The 18866-nt window shown below is 55.1% G+C and overlaps 3 protein-coding genes across 3 annotated transcripts; all 3 read left to right on the forward strand.

The window, feature by feature from the left end:
• Positions 1 to 147: 147 nt before the first annotated feature.
• Positions 148 to 817, forward strand: ETH_00023275 (Rab 11b, putative; the record flags this gene model as incomplete). The annotated part of the gene is made up of 2 exons (XM_013380496.1): positions 148 to 345; positions 587 to 817. 2 exons carry the CDS (start codon positions 148 to 150, stop codon positions 815 to 817), a joined length of 429 nt encoding a protein of 142 aa, XP_013235950.1.
• Positions 818 to 4064: 3247 nt separating this feature from the next.
• On the forward strand, positions 4065 to 8264 carry ETH_00023280 (uncharacterized protein; the record flags this gene model as incomplete). Its single annotated transcript, XM_013380497.1, has 2 exons — positions 4065 to 4469; positions 4695 to 8264. The coding sequence occupies 2 exons, from the start codon at positions 4065 to 4067 to the stop codon at positions 8262 to 8264; spliced, it is 3975 nt and encodes a 1324-aa protein (XP_013235951.1).
• Positions 8265 to 10102: 1838 nt separating this feature from the next.
• On the forward strand, positions 10103 to 18681 carry ETH_00023285 (uncharacterized protein; the record flags this gene model as incomplete). Its single annotated transcript, XM_013380498.1, has 6 exons — positions 10103 to 10372; positions 10545 to 11531; positions 11704 to 14989; positions 15137 to 15205; positions 15379 to 15461; positions 15589 to 18681. 6 exons carry the CDS (start codon positions 10103 to 10105, stop codon positions 18679 to 18681), a joined length of 7788 nt encoding a protein of 2595 aa, XP_013235952.1.
• Between the last annotated feature and the right edge of the window lie 185 nt (positions 18682 to 18866).

The following is an 18866-nucleotide window of genomic DNA, read 5'->3' on the forward strand; positions in this document are numbered from 1 at the left end:
GGCAACAACAAGCGCAGTCGCGGGGGCAAATGACCCTTTCGACGTAAGAAGATACTGTAATTCGCTAGCAGCTGGTTTGAGTTGTCCCGTGAAACAGCAGCGGCAAGAGCAGCAGCAGAAAAAGCGGCCGCAGCGGCAGTAGCAGCAATGGCCCAGTCGCAGGCAGCCGATGTGTACGACCATCTCTACAAGATAATTCTGGTTGGAGATGCTACTGTGGGAAAGACCCATTTACTCTCCAGATACACCCGAGGCACTCTTCCCCAAAATCCTAAGGCCACGATAGGCGTCGAGTTCGTCACTAGAACGGTACCTCTTGCTGTAGGAGGCACAGTCAAGGCACAGGTCGGATACTCGCAACAGCAACAACAACAGCGGCAGCAGCTGCAGCATCAGCTGCAGAATCGGCTAGAGTCCACTATGAGCGACATTTGCAGCAGCAACAGCAGCATTAGCAGGCGCCGAGGCAGAAGACATTGCAGCAATGCCAGAGAGACGCCTCAATTGAAAGTGCAGGCGTTTTCCACAATTTTATCTCTAGTAGCCATCACCCACACATGTGGCGCTGCTGTTGCTGCTGCTGCAGATTTGGGACACAGCTGGCCAGGAGCGTTACCGCAGCATAACTTCAGCGCACTACCGGCGGGCTGTGGGCGCGTTGCTGGTCTACGACGTGACCCGGAAGAGGACGTTCCTAAGCGCTAGCAAGTGGCTTGAGGAGCTGCGCCAAAATGCCGAGCCTGATATCGTGGTGATGATGGTGGGCAATAAGGTCGATCTCTGCGAAAAGGATCCCTCCTTGAGAGAGGTAGACTGAAACATTCACTTAAATACACTGCGTGCTTATATGACGAGGAACAGAAACAAATTAGGTGTGTTGTTTGCTGCACTTGTTGGTGAAAAAGTGGGAGAAGCTCAGACGGAACGAGGGAGTCATGACAGGCTCACGTTTGCTTAGCGATAGGGTGGGGGCTTCACTTCTATGGGTTCATCTGCGTGTTTGTCTGCTTGTATAGCCCTGGGGAACCATATGTCTTTGTTCCTTCGCTGCTGCTCTGTCTATGCCCTTTTGTTTGGTTCATTTGCCTTCCTGTTCTAACCAGCTAGCTGGGGTATTTTCAATTGTTACCTAAGGAGCTCTGAACATAACTATTAACTCACAAGACAGGCTGGCCAAACGGTTACCTAGCCACCGTGTTGTTTATTACAAACGCTGGGAATTTTTTTGGTTGTTATTTCCCACTGGAACATTGTGTATATGGAATGCGCGTAGGTGCCATACGAGTTGGCTGCTCGTTTTGCGCAGAGCAACGGTCTGTTCTTTAGCGAGGCATCGGCTGTTACATCACTCAACGTAAAATTGATTTTCGAACACTTGCTGCAGGAAATTTACAACCAAAAGGCTGAAGGAAGAGCAGCAGAGGCCCCCGCCTCCCCTAGACCTCTCCGAGACGGTGCTGTGCAGCTGTGTAGTAACCCACACTATCAGACGCAACAGCCGCAACAAGCAGGCTGCTGCAAAGGCTAAGCAGCATTTCGCAGTACCGAAAGCGCAGGAGCAGTTTCCCCTGCTGCTGCAGCAGCCGAAACACCAGCAATAGCTGCTCCAGCAAGAGGACCAGCTGCCACGGCGAAAGCTGTTGTCTTTGCAGCCTAGAGAACTGCAACTGCAGCAGAAGCGAAAGCAGCTGCAGGACAAGCGAAAGGAAGAGCAGCAGCGAATGCTGCTGCTCTGATTTGCATGTGCGACTTGAATTAAAGGAGCGCCCTGGGGGGTGGCCCACGCGGCAGCTTCAGATACGAAATGGGCAGCAAGGGCAGCACTATCAGCAGTAACATCAGGAGCAGCCGCAGCATGACGTGCTGTAGCTCAAGGATCTAGAGCTGCTTTTGTTGCTGATGCTGCCTCTGGGAATGGCGCGGCAACTTGATAACACGCCAGTTGACTACCGGAGTGAAAGGGAGAGCAGAAAACGCAGCAACAGCACGTAGTGGACATTGCATTTAGTTGACACGCAGCACAGCACACCAGCAGCGATACTTGCAGTGGCACCAGACGTTTGCCGCAGGGCGGCAAACTGCACTTAAGATACTCGCAATCTGCATCACTTGGCACCGGGCAATAGCCGAGTGATCTTTAGTCGCACAGCGCGAACTTAGACACGAAGATGGGGGCGATGCTTTTGGAAGCACAGCGAGTGACTGAAGCAGCACTATCAGCAGCCACACTGCGAGTGGCTGCAGTAAATGGTCCTCTAGCTTTGGGAGACGAGAGTAGGAATAACTGCTGTTGCAGCATCAAACGCAAGTACAATGGCGTCGCACAGCTCTGTAAAGAGTTTCGGGAGACAGCTTGCTCTCTTTAGGTAGGGACCGAACACGCAGTCAGATACTGTCACACCTGCGAGGGTTCGCAGTCAAGCTGATAACGCCTGGATGGGAGTTGGCGCAGTGGCAGCAGCAGTTGCAACGGTTGCTGCCGGTGACTAAAAAGTATTCGCTGCTACTGCAAACTACAGGCGGACAACCATGTTAGGCAACCCGCATGAGAAGCTCATAAGCCTCAAACTCCGAAGCAATACAAAAAATGGCTCAACTGTGAAGGAAGTGCACGAATGAGCAGAGTACCGTATATGAAAGTGCCACGCAGGTGGTAGTTGCTGTGACCTACTGTCTCGTCAGCCTCCTGCCATTCGGGGTAATACGGTAAGAAATACTTAAAGGGTTTGTCTTTATCCTTCGGTGGAAAAGCAGTGCTGTGAGATAGTCAAGGAGAAGAGCCGCGTCAAGCGGACGATCAGTTCTGGAAGTCAGGTACGCAGGGAGACAACGAGCGATAGGGAGACGAGGCGGCAACGGCAATGGCAGCAGCAGCAATGTTGGAGGGCAGATGAAACAAGACAAAAGAGAATCGACTATGCATTGCTCTCCATGTCAAAAGGCGAGCCGCTTTACCCTTTTAGAGCCATCAGGGATTGAGGGACTCCGGCACACTCCGCAGGGAAGACGATAGATATGGCTAGAGTGGGGCGCCCATTGCTTGTGCTGCCTCCGTCATTGCTGTTGCTGCTCACATATTGCAGCGGCACCAGCCAAAGTTACTCCTGGGCTAGAAAATAGCCACATTCAGGCGGGCTTTATTGGAACTCATCGAAGTATGCACTTGCTGACGCAGGTACCCAGCCTGCAGCAGCAACTGCAACAACAGAAGCGGCAGCAACAACCCCACTGGTCACTGACACGCCCGTGAGCTGACGCTGCTGGGGTGTACGTGTACCCCACAGGGATTCCTAATGCACCAACAGCTACAACAGAAGTAGCAGGTGCAGCAGCAGTTACGCTACTCGTGGGACGTTCGCTGGAATACTGATTCTCAGGTGCACACACAGGTACATCAAGCACCACAAAGCGGCAACAGCAGGAATCGGAGCGGCTGCTGCAGAAGCGCGTCCGCGCCAGCTTTTTTCCGCAGACACCAGTAGCTGCAACTACTTATTTGCCAACTGCATTTCATTAAGCCTCGTAAGGACGGCAGCAACGGCGGTGGTGAGACGGTCTACCCTTCCTGGCCCTGGGGGGCAGGGGCCCCACATTAGGGGCCCCTTGTTGCCTTCGCCAGCAGGAAGTGGATAGCGCAGTCAGCGAGGCCGCAGCAGTAGTACCAGGAAGAGCATCCCCAACAGAGCCACACAGCAACACCAGCACCTTTAGGCACGGGGCCTTTGTGCCAAGTGGAAATGGCACAGCCGTTGCTGGACCTGTTCGAGTACAGTCTGTTCTATGCATAAAAAACAGGGATAGCAGCAGCAGAAACCACACCAGAAGCAGCTGCAGCTGATCCCGGAACTGCAGTAGTATCAACAACCGAATCCGGAAGGTTGCCAGCACAGACGCCGTGATGGAGGGCATTTCTGTTCTTGTTTTGCTGCTGCCTGCTCCAAAATTGATTCGTTGCTGCTGCTGCTGCTCCCTGTAGTCAAGGGCAAGCGCACTTCTCGGCGGCAGCAGCAGCAGCAGCAGCAGCAGCAAAAACAATAGCATAAACAGCAGTAAAAGGAGCCACAATGGCTGCATTCCCACCAGGTGTTTCCCTAGGGGATGGGGCACCACATAGTATCATGGCTCCCGAGACTTTGCCCCTCAAAAGCGAAAAAAGGGACAAGGAACAGCAATTCAAGCAGAATTTGCTGCTTCAGCACAATCCGCCCACTTGTGAACCCGTAGACGAAAGCAACCGTCGACCTTCGTGCATTTCAGCATCAGCAGCAATAACACCACCACCCGTAGGAGAAACCACACCCGCCAGAGCAGCAGGAGCAGTAGAGACACCAGGAGCAGCAGCAGCGACCGAGACAGAAGGCTGCTTGCTTCAATGGTTTCCGGGGTTCGACCTTCCTATTGGCCTTAAAGGCCGAGCTATCCTCAGGCGCGTCCTCAACCAAAGAAGATCTCTCGATGCCGCAAGATGTGTGAGACTACCCGCTCTTGCACTGGCTGGCAGTTTTGCTACTGCCTGTCTTCTTGTGCTTCTTTTGCAAGTGTTGTTGCAGCTGGTGGCATTGTTGCTGCTGCTGATGCTGATGCTGCTGCTGTTGCTGCCGCTACTTACATGCCTTCGGGGTGCGGAGGCATATCTGTTGCTGTGTTCTTTCATCCTTTTCTGGTGAGAACGCTGATGCTGTTACTTATTGCAGAAGCAGATCCTTTCCGAGCACGGGATCGTGTTGGGCCGCGGCGTGCCAGGCCATACAACAAATTGGGGTGGCCTGACAGTGAAGGAGCTGCTGCACGCAGCTCACCTATTGGGATGCTGGCGCCAGGTGGAGGAATTATGTTTGTCTTTCTGCTGTAGCAATGGCCTCAAAATAGAATGGGTTAAGGAATTACGTGCCAAAGGACCCCACCAGGTTACCCTTGCCAACCTCTTGTCCATGAAAAGAAATGCAGCAGCAGAAGCACGCAGAAAGAGGCAGCAGCACACAAGCACTAACGCTGCTGCTGCTACCTCTTCTTCTGGTGCCTCAGTTGCTGCAGCAGCTGCTACTCCGAATGGCAAGAGCGGACCCACACCAGAAGACATCGCTAGTGCAACAACTGTTGCGTCCACCGCAGCAACAGCAGCAGAAGGGCAAGAAAGCAAACTAACCATACCTGGTAGGAGAGGGGGCGCTCGGCAGGCAACGCCAGGCCTCAAGCTACGGAAGAGCTGCGCAAGGGCGAGAAAGGGACGGATTGACTACCAGCAGCAACAGCAGCAGCAGCATGTACAAGAAGGGGAAAGTACCAACAGCAGCACACCCACTGCAGCAGCAGCAGCTGCAGACACCAACTTTAGCTGCTCCATGTCCAGTCTTCCCCTACATCCTCAGACCGAAGATATGCCTGTAGGGGGTGCTTCAGGGGGTCATTCCCAGCAACAGCAGCAGCAGCAGCAGCATATTTTGCAAAGCCAACCAACAGCACCAGAGAATGCACTTGTGGAGGGTGCCTTCGCTCCAGAATTATGCAGAAGCCCCCGTGAGACGCCACTGAGGCCATCTCACGAACCACCAGTTTTCGACCCCTTTGAAGAAGGCACGAGACGAAGCAGCAACAGCAGGCGCAACAGCAGGAGGCAGCAGCAACAGCAGCAAAAACAGAGGCTGCTGCCGATGCATGCGCCTCCGTCTGGAGCCCCACACCACAGCGGCGAAGCTGCTGCTCCAGCTGCTGATGTGGTTCCTGCTTTCTGCACAGGGATCTCAAGCTGGTCTAGCAACTACGGAGGAGCCCTTCATAATGTGACCGAACTAAAAGGGGCACCAGAGGGACCTCCTCCGGGAATGCCCATCAGCCCGCCGTTTGGAGCTAGCACATGGTGTGTGCAGCAACAGGAGCTGCAGCAGCAAGGGCTGCAGCAGCAGGAGCTTCAACAGCAGGAGCTGCAGCAGCACGAGCTGCAGCAGCAGGAGCAACACCAACAGCAACAGCCCGAACAACAGCACGAGCAACATCAACAGGTGCTGCTGCATCACGAACAACAACAAGGGGCAAGCCATATGGTCTTTCCTGATTTTCAGTGGACCTCAGGCGCATGTGCCGGCGAGAAGAAACAGGAGATAGCAGCAACAGCCTCACAGCCACCACTAGTGCCAGCGCGAGCAGCAACAGCGGCAGAAGCCGCCGCCGCTGCTGCTGCCCAACAGCTTCAACTTGAAGACTGCTATATCGAGACTTCCTATTTGTATGCAGACGCTCACCAAGGCACTACCATAAGCGACGCAGCAGCAGCAGCAATCCCATCGGAACCTGGTACCGCTGCGCCTCTTATGTATGACTGGAGCAATCACTTTCAAAAAGCCGGCAACATGCAGCAGCAGCAGACTCATCTGGGCGCTCCGCAGCAGTGGCTATCGCCAATGCTCCCCAATTATAGTGGACCGCCCCCCCCGCCCCCTCCGAGCCCCAGGTTTTCATTGCCACAGGGAGAAATGCCTGGAGTAACTCCACTGCAACTGTGCGCTGCTCAGCCGCTGCCATCTCTTGCGTCTCCGTGCCCGCTGCAGCTCGGCAAAAGTGGAGTGCCTCACGACAGCAGCAGCGATGTGAGCTGTGCATCTTGGCGAATCAAAGGGTCCAGGAGCAGCAAAAGCACCAGCAGTAGCACCAGCTGTGGCGTTGTACCAAATTACTCAGGGAGAGTTGCATCAAACTCAAGTGTCCCTCAGCGGCGGACAGCAACTCGGGGCACCCAAGCTGTTGCGGCGTCTCGATCGCGGCACCGTGCCAAGTCAGGAGAAGCAGCAGCAGACGCAGCTGCCGCCGTAGCCACTGGCTACCAGCAACACCGAGGAGCGCAGTCGGGCGTTCCTTCGCTGCAGCAGCTCCTAGCGTCGAGCAGTAGTGATAGCTGCAGCTGCTGCAGCGCCAGTAGCGGAGATGAGGACACACCGTATCCTTCTTTGCTCCCTTCCCAGAGTGTTGGCTTTCAGTATGGGGAGAAGGAGCCCTCGCTGCAACAGCAGCCGCAGCAAATACCGTTGGGTTCTTATGTAACAACAGCTGTTGCAGGCAGAGTCCAAGAGGGCATGACGAAGACAGCCGCGTTGGGGGTCCCTCCCTCCCTCCATGTGTCGTCACCGCAGAGGCCCTGGCTTCACCCTTCAGGGGTTCCGTACGTTGAAGGGTTCATTTCTGGTGCAGACGCAGCCCTAGCAACGCCCGGAGAAACAGCAGTGGAAGGAGCAGCCGACTCACATGCGACAGCGCAGTCCCATGAGGGATGGTGGGCCGGCACTGACACTCCCCTGCTGCTCTCACCAGGCCACACACCAGTGGGGGCTCCTCCGTGGAACCCATCAGACACAACACACATTCTTTTTAGAAGTGAAACTTTACAGCAGCAGCAACAACAATCATTCTCGCTGCAACCGCAGCAACAGCGACAGCTCCCGGCACATCATGAGCAACAACCACATCAGCAGCAGCGGCAGCATACTCTGCTGCTGCAGCAAGAGGTTACCCCAGGAGCCCTTCAACCCCAGGCACAGTGTGCCCAAGAAGACGAGTGGGGATCTTCCGGCCCTACTTCCTCCTCCAATTCGTTTCCTACCGACCCTAACGCAGTTAATTTGCATGGAGTAACAGCAGCAGCTGCTGCTGCCACTGATGCTGCTGCTGCTGTTGCAGAGCCTGTCGCTGTAGCTCTGCAGCCAGACGCAGCTGACATGCACACCGCACCTCCGTTGCTCCTGCAACGAAAACAGCAACTGCACTCTTTGGAGCAGCAGCAACAGCAGCACAACATGCAGCAGCCACGGCAGAGACGCAGGGCTAAAGGGAATGGGGCGGAGCGGCAGGTGCAAAAGCGACCGCGGAACGATAGCAGCAGAAACACAAAACGCAGTGAGCAGCAGCAGCCGCAGAAGCTGCTGTTGCAGCAAGAAATGAACCCGTGCTTCCCCGTGCAGACGCAGGCACAGCAGCAGATGTTGCTGCAGCAGGCCGCAGTTTCCAACCCACAGACTGCCGGAATATGCTGCAGCAGCAGCAATTTGCTGCGGCAGCAAGTATCACCGCAGCTGCCGCCAGAGCAAGAAGATTATGCTGCATCTACAGCAGTCGGTGTTGGCGTGTCGGAGGCATATTCTGCTGTAGCAGCAGGCCAACTATTCCAGTCGCCCTGGCCTCTAGATGCCGCAGATCCAACGGCAGCAGCAGCTGCTGCTGCGTGCGGCAGTTCTGGGACTCCACAAGGTGCACTGCAGGTTGCACCTCCAGCATGAGTCTCAGACAACCGTGAGGTCGTTCGCTTGTGTCTTACGTCAGGTGGTGAGGGGCCTCCTTTGATGCACCCAAGGGAGCAGCTGCAGAGCCAGCTGCAGCAGCTACTACAGCAGTGGTGTAATGCACTGGAGCTGCTTTGCTATCCCACACAGGACAGCCGCTTGCTGGCTTCCAGATGAGTGTAAACAAAGTGAGAAATGCGTACGTAGAAGCCTTAGGAAAGCCCCCTGAGAACCCCAGGGGGCCCCCTGAGGTCCCCTTGGGGGCCCGATGAGGTCCCCATTGGTGTGGTTTTGGTGCCCTTGGGGTCCATGAGGACCCCAAAGGGACCCTTCGTTACACTGGTTTTCTTTTGCAGCCAGATATGCAAGACAATGAGAGGTCAGTGCATGCTTTGGTCTGTGCTGAGTTGTGGTGGCACAGAAATGAAGGGAAATGGCACGGTAGAAAGCGCGATGAATGTAGCACAGAAAGAGACGAGCGCAAATACGTCAGTGGTAACGGAGCCAAATGGACAATGGCGCAGACTGACGCAGAAGCAGGCAGATACTTGCACACACAAGGGTATATGTAGATAAGGGCCGGTACGCTCACAAACAGGCGGAGGAGGAACCACACATCGGCAGGTGAAACAGAAAGGGGAGGAAACAAAATGCCATGCAAGCGCGTCTGTTATTCTGCAGTGCCATGCTGCAATTCCTTCATGGTCTCTGGCAGTTTTCCTCTGCGTCTTTCTGTTCCTCCATGTGCTCTCCTGTTGTGCTAGTCTTTGTCAGTAATTATTTGTGCCTGCGTGTCCTGTTGTGTATCTGTCCTTGTTTCTTTGTGTGTAGCTGTTTCCCTCCTTGGCTGCCTGTGTGCCACTTCTTTGTGCTCGTTCCCTATGAAGAGAGCTGCCGCAAACAGCATCCTCAGCAGCGGGTGGCTGCGAAGAGGAGGAAATTAATATTAACCATGGACATTATTTTCAACCCACGCAGAAGCCTCGGGTTTGCCATTAGCCAGCCAACCGGGCCAGGACTTCCGCTGTCTTGGTCTCCTTCAACATTGGAGTTGGGGGCCTAGTTCCCGCGGAACACCACCAGCTAATACGTCAACAATTCAGAAGCATTGATCTACCTTCAGGAACACATGAACTGCAGCTCACTGTTTTTCTGGGGCGTACGAGGTCAGCTATTCAGATGACATGCTCCCTGATCCTTAGTGCGGCAGGGACTCAGGGCATTTGTACACACCACAGAGGAGGAAAAATCCACATTAACCCAAGAAAATCATAGATATCAATGAATTAAAATATAAGAGGAATCTGGAACTATGATAAATAGGCCAGACTGCGGATCATTGGAAGCAAAACCCTGCCTCGCCTCGGTGCGGCCGACTCTGCTCGAGCGTGCACAGCAGCGACAACTGCAACAAGAACAGCAGCAACAGCAGTGAGAGCACTAGAATGAGTAAGGTATAGATCCTGAGGATGTCATTGTTTTATTGATTTTCCTGTGAGGGTTTCTCTCTACTCCGTGGGTACACTGGCCCGTAAAGTTCACATGGCTGCAGGTTCCTATCTTTCCATCCAGGGCCTCTAGCAAGGATTAGAAGCCCCACTTGAAAATCTATGTGAACTCACTAAAGGAATGGATTTTCATCGTCTGGGATCAATTCAGATCATCCAGCATTGTGTTCCAACTGGCTCTTGAGGCTCCAAAACGCATCGTGAGAGGTGACCTCGCCTCGAGGTCTCCTCAATCATAGCTGCACAAGAGGGGATTTTCAGTCCTTTAGAAAGCCGGAACTTGCAATAATCTCCACGGTTTGCTGTTGGACGATCCCTGTTACACAGATGCCTGTACAGTTAAGGGCCTTTGGCTCCCCGCGGCTGCTGAGCCGTTTAACAGGGCAAGGAAATACTCGAAAGCCCCAACAGGAGCCCACTCCTTTCATGGACACAGGACAAAATAGAGATGCAGACCCCATAAAGGCTGTAGAGGAGTCAAGAGGGGGACCTGAAACACAGCTAGCCCTTCCTGGTGATCGTCCATCATCTCCTCTATTGCCTAGACAAGCAGAACACTTTGGGGTTCCCGGGGGGTCTTGGCTGCCTCCATTACAGGTCAGCTGACTATATCCGCTCTTTCAGTTCCCGCTTCCCGTGCAGCTGGTAGTCCGTTACCTGCATTGGGGCTGCTTCCGGTGCACCCGCAGCAATTCCTGATAGAGCTGAGTATGAACTTCAGGCTTCCCAGCTTGTGCTGCAAAAGACTTACACTATGTGCGTTTTACAGGCAGTGGCTGCAGCAGAGGGCCTCCCAACCCCAAAAGGGTCTCCGCCGGTGCCCCGGGGCCCACTTAGTGCCTCTGAGGCTCTTGCGGGGCCCTTAAAGGGCAGCGCTGCAAACGCCTGTGAGATTACGGAGCATACAGGCATTGATACTACTGCTGCTGCTGCTGCAGATTCGGGAAATCCACACGACAAAGGCAAACGGTCGCCTGCATCTCAGCGTCGCAGTATCTTAAGCCTTCCAATGTGGCAGAGGAGAGCTACTGAAAGAATTACCGCAGGTGTACCCAACAGCAGCCGCCGGCGTCGTCGTGTCTTCAGTGTCACGGGCAGGAAACAGCAGACAGAAGCTGCTGCAGCAAGTAGCAAGCCTGCTGACGCAAAGGAAGCCCTGGCGCCGGGAGAAGCTGCAACTTCAATAGCCCAAGCAGAAACAGGCGAAACCGCGACAGCAGAAAAAACAGATGCAGTCAAAGCAGCAGCAGAGGATGCAGAGGCGTCAGCTGCCGCTGCAGCACACCAATGCGTTGAGTGGAAGATGCAGTCAGTTACCGCCGCCGCCTCAGTGGAAAAGCAGAGTCTAGAGCAGCAGCAAGATCAGCAACAACCCGACCGTTATTCAGCCGAAAAAGATAGGAATGCCCGTGCTCTGGGGTCGGAGAGCTCACACAGGCCTCCGCAGAATGAGGCAGACAAAATTGCTGGTGTGGGGTCCCCAGATGAGGCGCAGGGCCCTGCTGCTTCGGTTGCAGCGAAAACCTCACGACGTAGTATCCTAAAGGCATTCTTCCTGCCCAGTCGGAGAGTTTCACAGTTGCAGCAACAGCAGCACAACCAGCATGAGCAGCACAACGAGGAGAAACGGCGAGAAAAGGAGCAACAGGAATCGCAGGCTTCAGGCGGTTGGGGAGGAACTGCGGCACCTCAGGCAGACGAGCATCGCCAACCTTCATTTCCTTCTCCACTTGAACACGACACTTTGAAGGAATCTGTACGGGCGCAATTGCTGCTGTCCCGCAGTAGCAACAATACTAATATGGCAGAGTTTCCGGTTAACGCAAGCACCAGAAACAATAGCACTGGCGGTAACTTCAACAAAAGCAGCAGGAGGCGTTTCAGCCACAAAGGTGCTAACCTGTGGGGTTCCCCTCTGTGTGGCGCAGGCGAAGACGGGAGATGCTCCACAAGGCCTTCAAAGCTCTTCGCCCGTTGCAGTGCCTCCTAGAAGGCAGCAGCACTTTCAGGAGCAATTTCAGCAGCAATCAGAGATGCAGAAATTTCAGGAACAGGAGAAGCAGGTGTCACAAAAACCTGTGCACCAGGACCCACAGGAGCAACAGCAAGAGCCGCATATGCAGCAGCATAGGCACCTACGTCACACCCAGAGAAAGCTGGAGCCCAATCCAAGGGGACGCAATCACACAGTCGTAGGGCCCCTCGCTGCACTGAAAAGCAGCAACATTAAAGACAGCACCAGAAGCAACAAACGCTTCCGAAGCAAGGAGGTAAGGAGCCCTAAGCAGGGAAAGGAGTGGCAGGACGATCAGCAGCAGTCGCAGCAGCAGCAGCAAAAGCAATCAAGACGTGAAAAACTACGCGCTACCATCGCCGCCCCACGATCACTAGCGCATTCTGAGCACATGCAGTCTCCGCAGCCTCCGCTATCACAACAGACACAGCAGGAGTGGCAGGACGAGCACCCGCAAACGCAGGAAGAGGAGCAACCAAGGCACGAAAAGCTGCGAGCCACCACTGTACTAACAAGACCACGAAGACATTCTCCGCATGAGCACCGTCCGGAGCAGCAGCAACCGCAGCACCATCGCCTGCAGCTCTTGCGAAGCCAAAGACCGCTTCAATATCTCTCAACTTCGCGGAAACTGCAGCAACGCATGGCCCAAGACACAGTGCCTGCGGATAGCAGCAACAGCCAAAGCTGCGAGGCGAGGGATGCAGAGGATGCATTGCAGCTGCCTGAGCAACAACGGCAACGGCAGCAATATCAGCAGCACCAGAACCAGCAACAGCAGCAAGAAGATGCTTCTCAGGCAGCCTACCCGCTGCCTCCTTTTTCGAAAGCGGAGAATGAACATGAAATGCAGGAAGGTGGGGAGCTGCAGCAGCAGCAGCAACGCGGGCTAGCCCAAGAAGCACGCGCGGTCAATGAACAGCCCGTGCAGCAGTCACCTAGACTCTCACTAATTGAACGCCAAATCGCCATTGCCAAGCGGCACCATGAAGAGCATGAAATGCGCCGGCAGCAACAGCAGCAAATGCGGCAGCAGCAGCAGCAGCAACAGCAGCAAATGGCTCGCCGTAAAAGCTCACGAAGCTACAGACGGCTGCTCGCTGTCACTTCTTCTCAAGCCCCACAACGCCCTGCGGAAGATCTCTGCGTCTCTCTGCCTCGGCGTCAGCTACTGCAGCAGCCTCAGGAAGCCCAGAAGGAGGAAGAGCAGCAAAAGATGCAGGACCAAGAAATGCTGCAGCAACAAAGAGAGGAACTGCAGCAGCAGAAAGAGACAGCAGATGTGCCGCAGCAGAAACAAACACCGTCAGAACCTCAAGAAGGGCAGCAGCAGCAGCAGGCCGCGCCCGAATTACACCGTGAAGCACTGCTGCACTGCGGAAAGCAAATGCAAAATGAGATGCAACAGAAAACGATGCCTCAAGGGCAGCAGCTGCTGCACGAAAACGACCAGGAAAAGCAACAAAAGGAGCAGGAGCCGCAGCAACAAGAGCAAAAAAGTGAACAACAGGAGCAGCAGGAGAAGCTTCACGAAGAACCGCCGTCTCTAATGGGCGCGGCTGCGACACCCCGGAGCATGCCCTTGCAGCAAAGCGCCCTTTCCTCTCCTCGTTTATCTCTTGTACAGAGACAGTCCTTACTAATTGCACAGCAGAAGCAGCAGCACCAGCAGCAGCAGCTACAGCAGCAACGACAACAACAGCAGCTGCTAAAGAGGACACAGTCATGTCGGCACGTAAAAAAGCAGGGGAGTCCAATGCCTCTTCGCTTCTTTTCGGCAGGTTCCCCCTTAGAGCTACGCCAGCAGGAACAGCAGCTGCAAGAGCAACAACCACCGCTACGGCAGGAACATAAGCTGAAGGCTTATAGCAGCCTGCCTCCACAGCCACCACCGCAGCAGCAGCAGCGGCAGCAGCCTCGACGAGCTTCAACGTTTCCTGGCTCGCCAAATAGTGACCGTCTCTCTCTGGTTGAGAGACAGGCTTCCCTGCTCCAAAAGCAGAGGGAAGAGAGACTGCAGCAGCAGCAGCGGAAGCGAGAGCAACAGTTGCTGCAGCAGCAACGGCAACTGCTGCAGCAGTTGCAGCAGCAGCACCTGCAGCAATACCCTCTAAGGAAGCCAACAAACTCATACTTAGCTTTAGCTCGAGCCTCAGCAGCGACCATAAAGAGGGCAAGAGAAGCAGGCGCTGCGGCCCTAAGGGCAGCACAAGCAGCTGCGGCGCGCCGCATCTCGGCAGAGCAAACGCAGCTACCGCAGCAGCATCTGTTAACGAGGCAGCAGCCAAGCACAGCTGTAACAATGGAGCATGCTACGACTCAAGCGCACATAACTAGCAGCAACTACAACGGCTGCTCCAATGTTTATGACCCCTCCGCAGGAGCAGCTCCAGCACGGGGGGTTGCCGCTTCTGTTGCTCCAGCTGAATCTGAAAAAATGAGCCAGAACGTCCTCGACAGTGACTTTATGGTCCCTCTGTCAACGGTGTTACCAACAGGAACAGAAGCAATTGCAGCCTCTTCACAGGCACCAGAATCAAGGGGAGCAGCAGCAGGGCATGCAGCGGAAACGCTGGCAGGGGCAGAAGCTGCAAAATACGAAGAATCAACATCGCTCCTGAGTGCCCTGTCTACACCAGAAGAGACTGACTGGCTCTTCACGCCTCGTGGCGACAGCCCTCTTCCGCTACCTGTAGTGCAAGAGCACCAGATGCAGCAGCAACTGCAGCAGCAACTGCAACAGCAGCAACGTCTCCAGCAACAGCTGCAGCAGCAGCTGCAACAACAGCTGCAGCAGCAGCTGCTTCAGCATCAACACTTGCAACAGCAGCAGTTGCTGCTGCAGCAGCGGCTCATCCATCAAAAACAACTGCAGCAGCAGCAGCTACAAAAGAGGCTCATGCGCCAGCAAGAGAGCAGTGTCACGGAAAATGACGAACACCGAGGCGGGTTGCAGCACCAATCGCACCAGCAACAAATGACGCCCAGACAGCAGCCGCTGATTCAGATAAACGCAGCAGATGGCCAAACTGGTGCACCGAAATCACCTGCCTCTGCATTGGAGGGCTTGATCGGGGCAGCAACAAGGGCTGCGACAGTATCTGCATCAGCGGCAGCAGCAGCAGCAGCTGCTGCTGCTGCTCCATCGCCCACAAGTACGCGCCAGAAAGAAGCCGCCGATGGTGCAGCAGAAGCCTTCAGTAAGTTATCATCGCTAAGCTGCCGCAGCGCCAGCAGCGCATTGTGCTCTTCCTGCTGTTACATTTTTCGGATTCTGTCAGTTATTTCTTTCTTCTATAATAAGGCTACTGCTGTTGCTGTCATTGCCGTTGGTGTGGCTGCTGCAGGCAAGCTGATAACAGAGAGCACAGCACTCTCACAGCCGCAAATCAAGACATCAGGGCCCTACCCAAAACGTGAGTGTCGGTGCTCCACAGCGATCCAGAGCAGCAGTGCTGTCATTGCAGCAGGCGCCCCAGAAGCAGCCGGGAAGGGCTGCCTGCTACGGCAGCGACAGTGAGGCCATATTCGTTACCATCAGCGCTTTCTTCATTTATTGCCTCCTCTGCTGTACGCTGCTTGACTTCAGGGGCACATCCAGCTCCTACAGCTGCAGCAGCAGCCGCAGCAGCTGCCGCCGCTGCAGCAGCAGAAATGCTTCAGCCATGCATGGTGCGTTCCAGCAGTGCCAAGTATATCACAAGTAGACCTTGGCGGTCCCTCTTTTTGCTTGACAGCTTGATGCGTTCATTTCTTTTATTTAAAAGTCACGCAGGCGTGTGCGCCGTGTCTGCTGCAGAATGGAGGACAGCAGCAGCTGCTGCAACGTCAGCTGCAGCCTCTAAACTACAAGAGCAACAACACCACCTTTGGCACCGGTTTCGTCCCCGCAAGTTCTGCTGCTGTTCCTGTCTTAACGCCAGTGCCAGTGCCGTCTCCAACAGCAGCAGCAGCTGCAGCAAGCGCCTCTGCCGCAGCCGCAGCCGCTGCAGCCGCAGCAGCAGCAGCAGCAGGCCTGGAGGCTAGCAATGCCTCAGGTGCGAGTGACGTGGCCGCACTTGAGATTGAAGATTCCACAGGGGCTGTCAAGGCCGTGCCTCTCAGGGAGGGTCAGTCTGCGGCAGCAGCACTTCACGAATTTTGCCTGCAGGAAGGCATACCAAAAGAGGGAGAGCAGCAACTAAAGCACGCCTTGCAAGTAGAGCAGCAAAGACACAAGCAACTGCAGCAGCAGCACATGCCGTGCAAGCAGCAGCAACAACAACAACAGCGACAAGCGCAACAGATGCAGCAGCAGAAACGAGCCGCTGCTTCTGAGTTTATGGAAACAGACCCTGAAACGGAAGGGACCCCCTGGGATCCCTCATTGCCGGCATCTCTATTTGAAGATGATGAAATCGCGTTACTGCGGCAGCCACCTCTGCAGCAGCCGCTAAAGCTTCAGCAGCCTAGCCAGTCCTTTTTGCCGCCCAACCCAAAGCAGCATTCTCAATTGCTGCTGCAGGGACAGCAAATGCAGCCACTGCTGCCTCAGGTAATGGAGAAGCAAATAGCCTGGCAAGAACCCCCTCTGCAACAGATGCAAACGCAGCAGAAGCCGCTGCGGCAAGAGCATTTTCAGCTGCTGCCACAGCAACTCTTGCAGATGCAGCAGCTTATACAGCAGCCGCTGGAGCAGGATTTGCAGCAGCAGCTTCTCCATCCCCCACAGCAGCTGGGTGAAAGGGTTCCGCAACAAGTTTCTGCCCCTTGCGCTGGGTTATCTCTCTCTAGACAACTATCTGCTGCCCCGCACATGCTCGCGCAGCCGCTTAGAAAGCAGATACAACAGCCGCTTCAGCAACCACTCCGTCAGATACTGAGACCGCCTCTACAACGGGGATTACGGCAGCAGCCGCAGCAGGAACAACAGCAGCAACTGCAGAAAGATCTGTGGTACACTCCGGCACAGCAGCCAGAAGGTGCATATCTCCTGTCAAGTAAACCACTGAGACAACCCCGGCCAGCAACAGTGGGCGGCGTAACAACTCCACAGGTGCAGCTTCTGCTGCAACAGCTACAACTAGAGCCGCAAAGTAGTAGTTACCATAGGCAAGAAGCCGCCCCAAACTCCCCTCCTTTTCAGCTGCCGAGATGCCGCAGCCACACTGCATGGCAACAGCAACAGCAGCAGCAGTTGCTGCTCCTAACGCAAGATAAACAACACGAACCGCAGCAATTTCTGTCGATCCCGAAGCAGCAGGTGCAACAGCAAACGCACCTGCAGGTGCAGCAGCAAGTGCAGCAGCAAGTGCAGCAGCAAGTGCAGCAACAGGTGCAGCAGCAAGTGCAGCAACAGGTGCAGCAGCAAGTGCAGCAGCAAGTGCAGCAGGAAGTGCAGCAGCAAGTGCAGCAGCAAGTGCAGCAACAGGTGCAGCAACAGGTGCAGCAGCAAGTGCAGCAGCAAGTGCAGCAGCAAGTGCAGCAGCAAGTGCAACAGCAGGTGCAGCAGCAAGTGCAGCAGCAAATTCAACACCACCAGCTCCAGCAAGAGCCTCTGGAGCCGCATTGCTGTGGCTCCCATGCGTTGAATAGTCCCGTAGCCTTCACCTCTGCGCAGCCTTCGTGCATTTACAGCGACTGCAGCAGTCCCCCATTCCATTCACCAGGATCTGTTAACCTTCAGGGGGCTTTCCCAGAGCAGCAGCAGCAGCAGCAGCAGCAGGTGCTGTTACATCCCGGCGCTTCCATGCCGCAGCAACAGCAACTGGGGGACGGGAGCTGCTGCATCAGCGCTTGTTCAGGAAAGCAGAGCGCGTGGAAAGGCAGAAACAGGCAAGGACAGCAGAGGCAGCAGCGGCCGCAACAACGGCAAGATAGTGCCGGAAGGAAACAACAGCGGCTATATGAGCTGCAGCAGGAACAGCGAGCTGCCAGGTTGCAGCAGCAGGTGCAACAACTGCATCGGCAGGTGAGGCGGCTGCTGCGAAAGCACAAAGGGGAGCAGCAGTTGCTGTTACAACAGCTTGAAGGGGGAAGGGAACAGGAACAGCAGCTTGAGGGGCTCCGACTGCAGCAGCAAACTCTGCTACAACAGCTGCTGCAGCAGGATGCAAATGTTTTGAAGGCTCTGGAGATGCTACAGCAACTACAACAGCTTCAGGCTACAGTAGCAGCGGCAGCTGTTGGAGCAGCAGACAATCCTACCTCAATGCAGCAGAATGTCTTGTTGACTCCACGCACAGAGCAGTTACAGTGGGAGCAAAGGCAGCAAAGGCAGAAGCAGTTGCTGCTGCAGCAGCAAATACTGGAGCAGAGGACAGCTCAATTGTGGCAGGAGCAGCTATTGCTGCAGCAAAGAAGGGAGGAATTTGAGCGTGAGTTGCTGCAGCTGAAGCATTCAGTAGAACAGCAGCAGTGGGCGCAGCAGCATCAAGAGGGCACAGGGCTACAACGCACCATTAGGCGCTTCCTGCAGCGCTTTGGTGTAGGCGCAGACCCAGCAAGTACAACAGCAACAGTTACAGCAAGAGCGACAGCAGCGCAGGCGCAGGCTCTCCAGGCGAGGGCACTTAACTGGAAGGGCCTTGTGGAGCAACAGCAGAGATGCCATCTCCTGGGGCAGCAGCAGCAACAGGACTTGTGGCGGCAGCAACAACAGCAGCGCCTGCTACACCTCGCTGATGTCCTCTCGGCGTCTGCAGGTAAAGACTTGCGACAGCTTCACCAGGCCGCACGCAGCAGCAGCATCAGTAGCAACCGTCTGCGCGGGAGGGATTGGCAGAGCTGTTGCAGCTCATATAGCAGCAGCATATCCTCAAGAAGCAGCAGCTGCAGCAGCAGCGCCGACTTGCGGGAACCAGCACTAACACCGAGGGTTTGCTGGGGAACTCCAGCAGTGGCTCACAGCTAAAGCTGGGGCAGCAGCTACAGTAGCATTTGTTGCCGCTGCTACTGCGGAGTAAGCGGCTGGCAAGTACTTGCTACATCGAAATCACTATATTCTTGCAGCCTGCTGCTGGCCGCAGCTGTAGCAGCAGCAGCACCTCCTGCCGCAGTGCGTTTTTCCTTTCTTTTGCTGAGGGCAGCCGAAAACGG

This window comes from Eimeria tenella, genomic scaffold (genome assembly GCF_000499545.2).
Source record: "Eimeria tenella Houghton genomic scaffold, Eth_scaff67, whole genome shotgun sequence".
Classification (NCBI taxonomy): Eukaryota; Apicomplexa; class Conoidasida; order Eucoccidiorida; family Eimeriidae; genus Eimeria; species Eimeria tenella.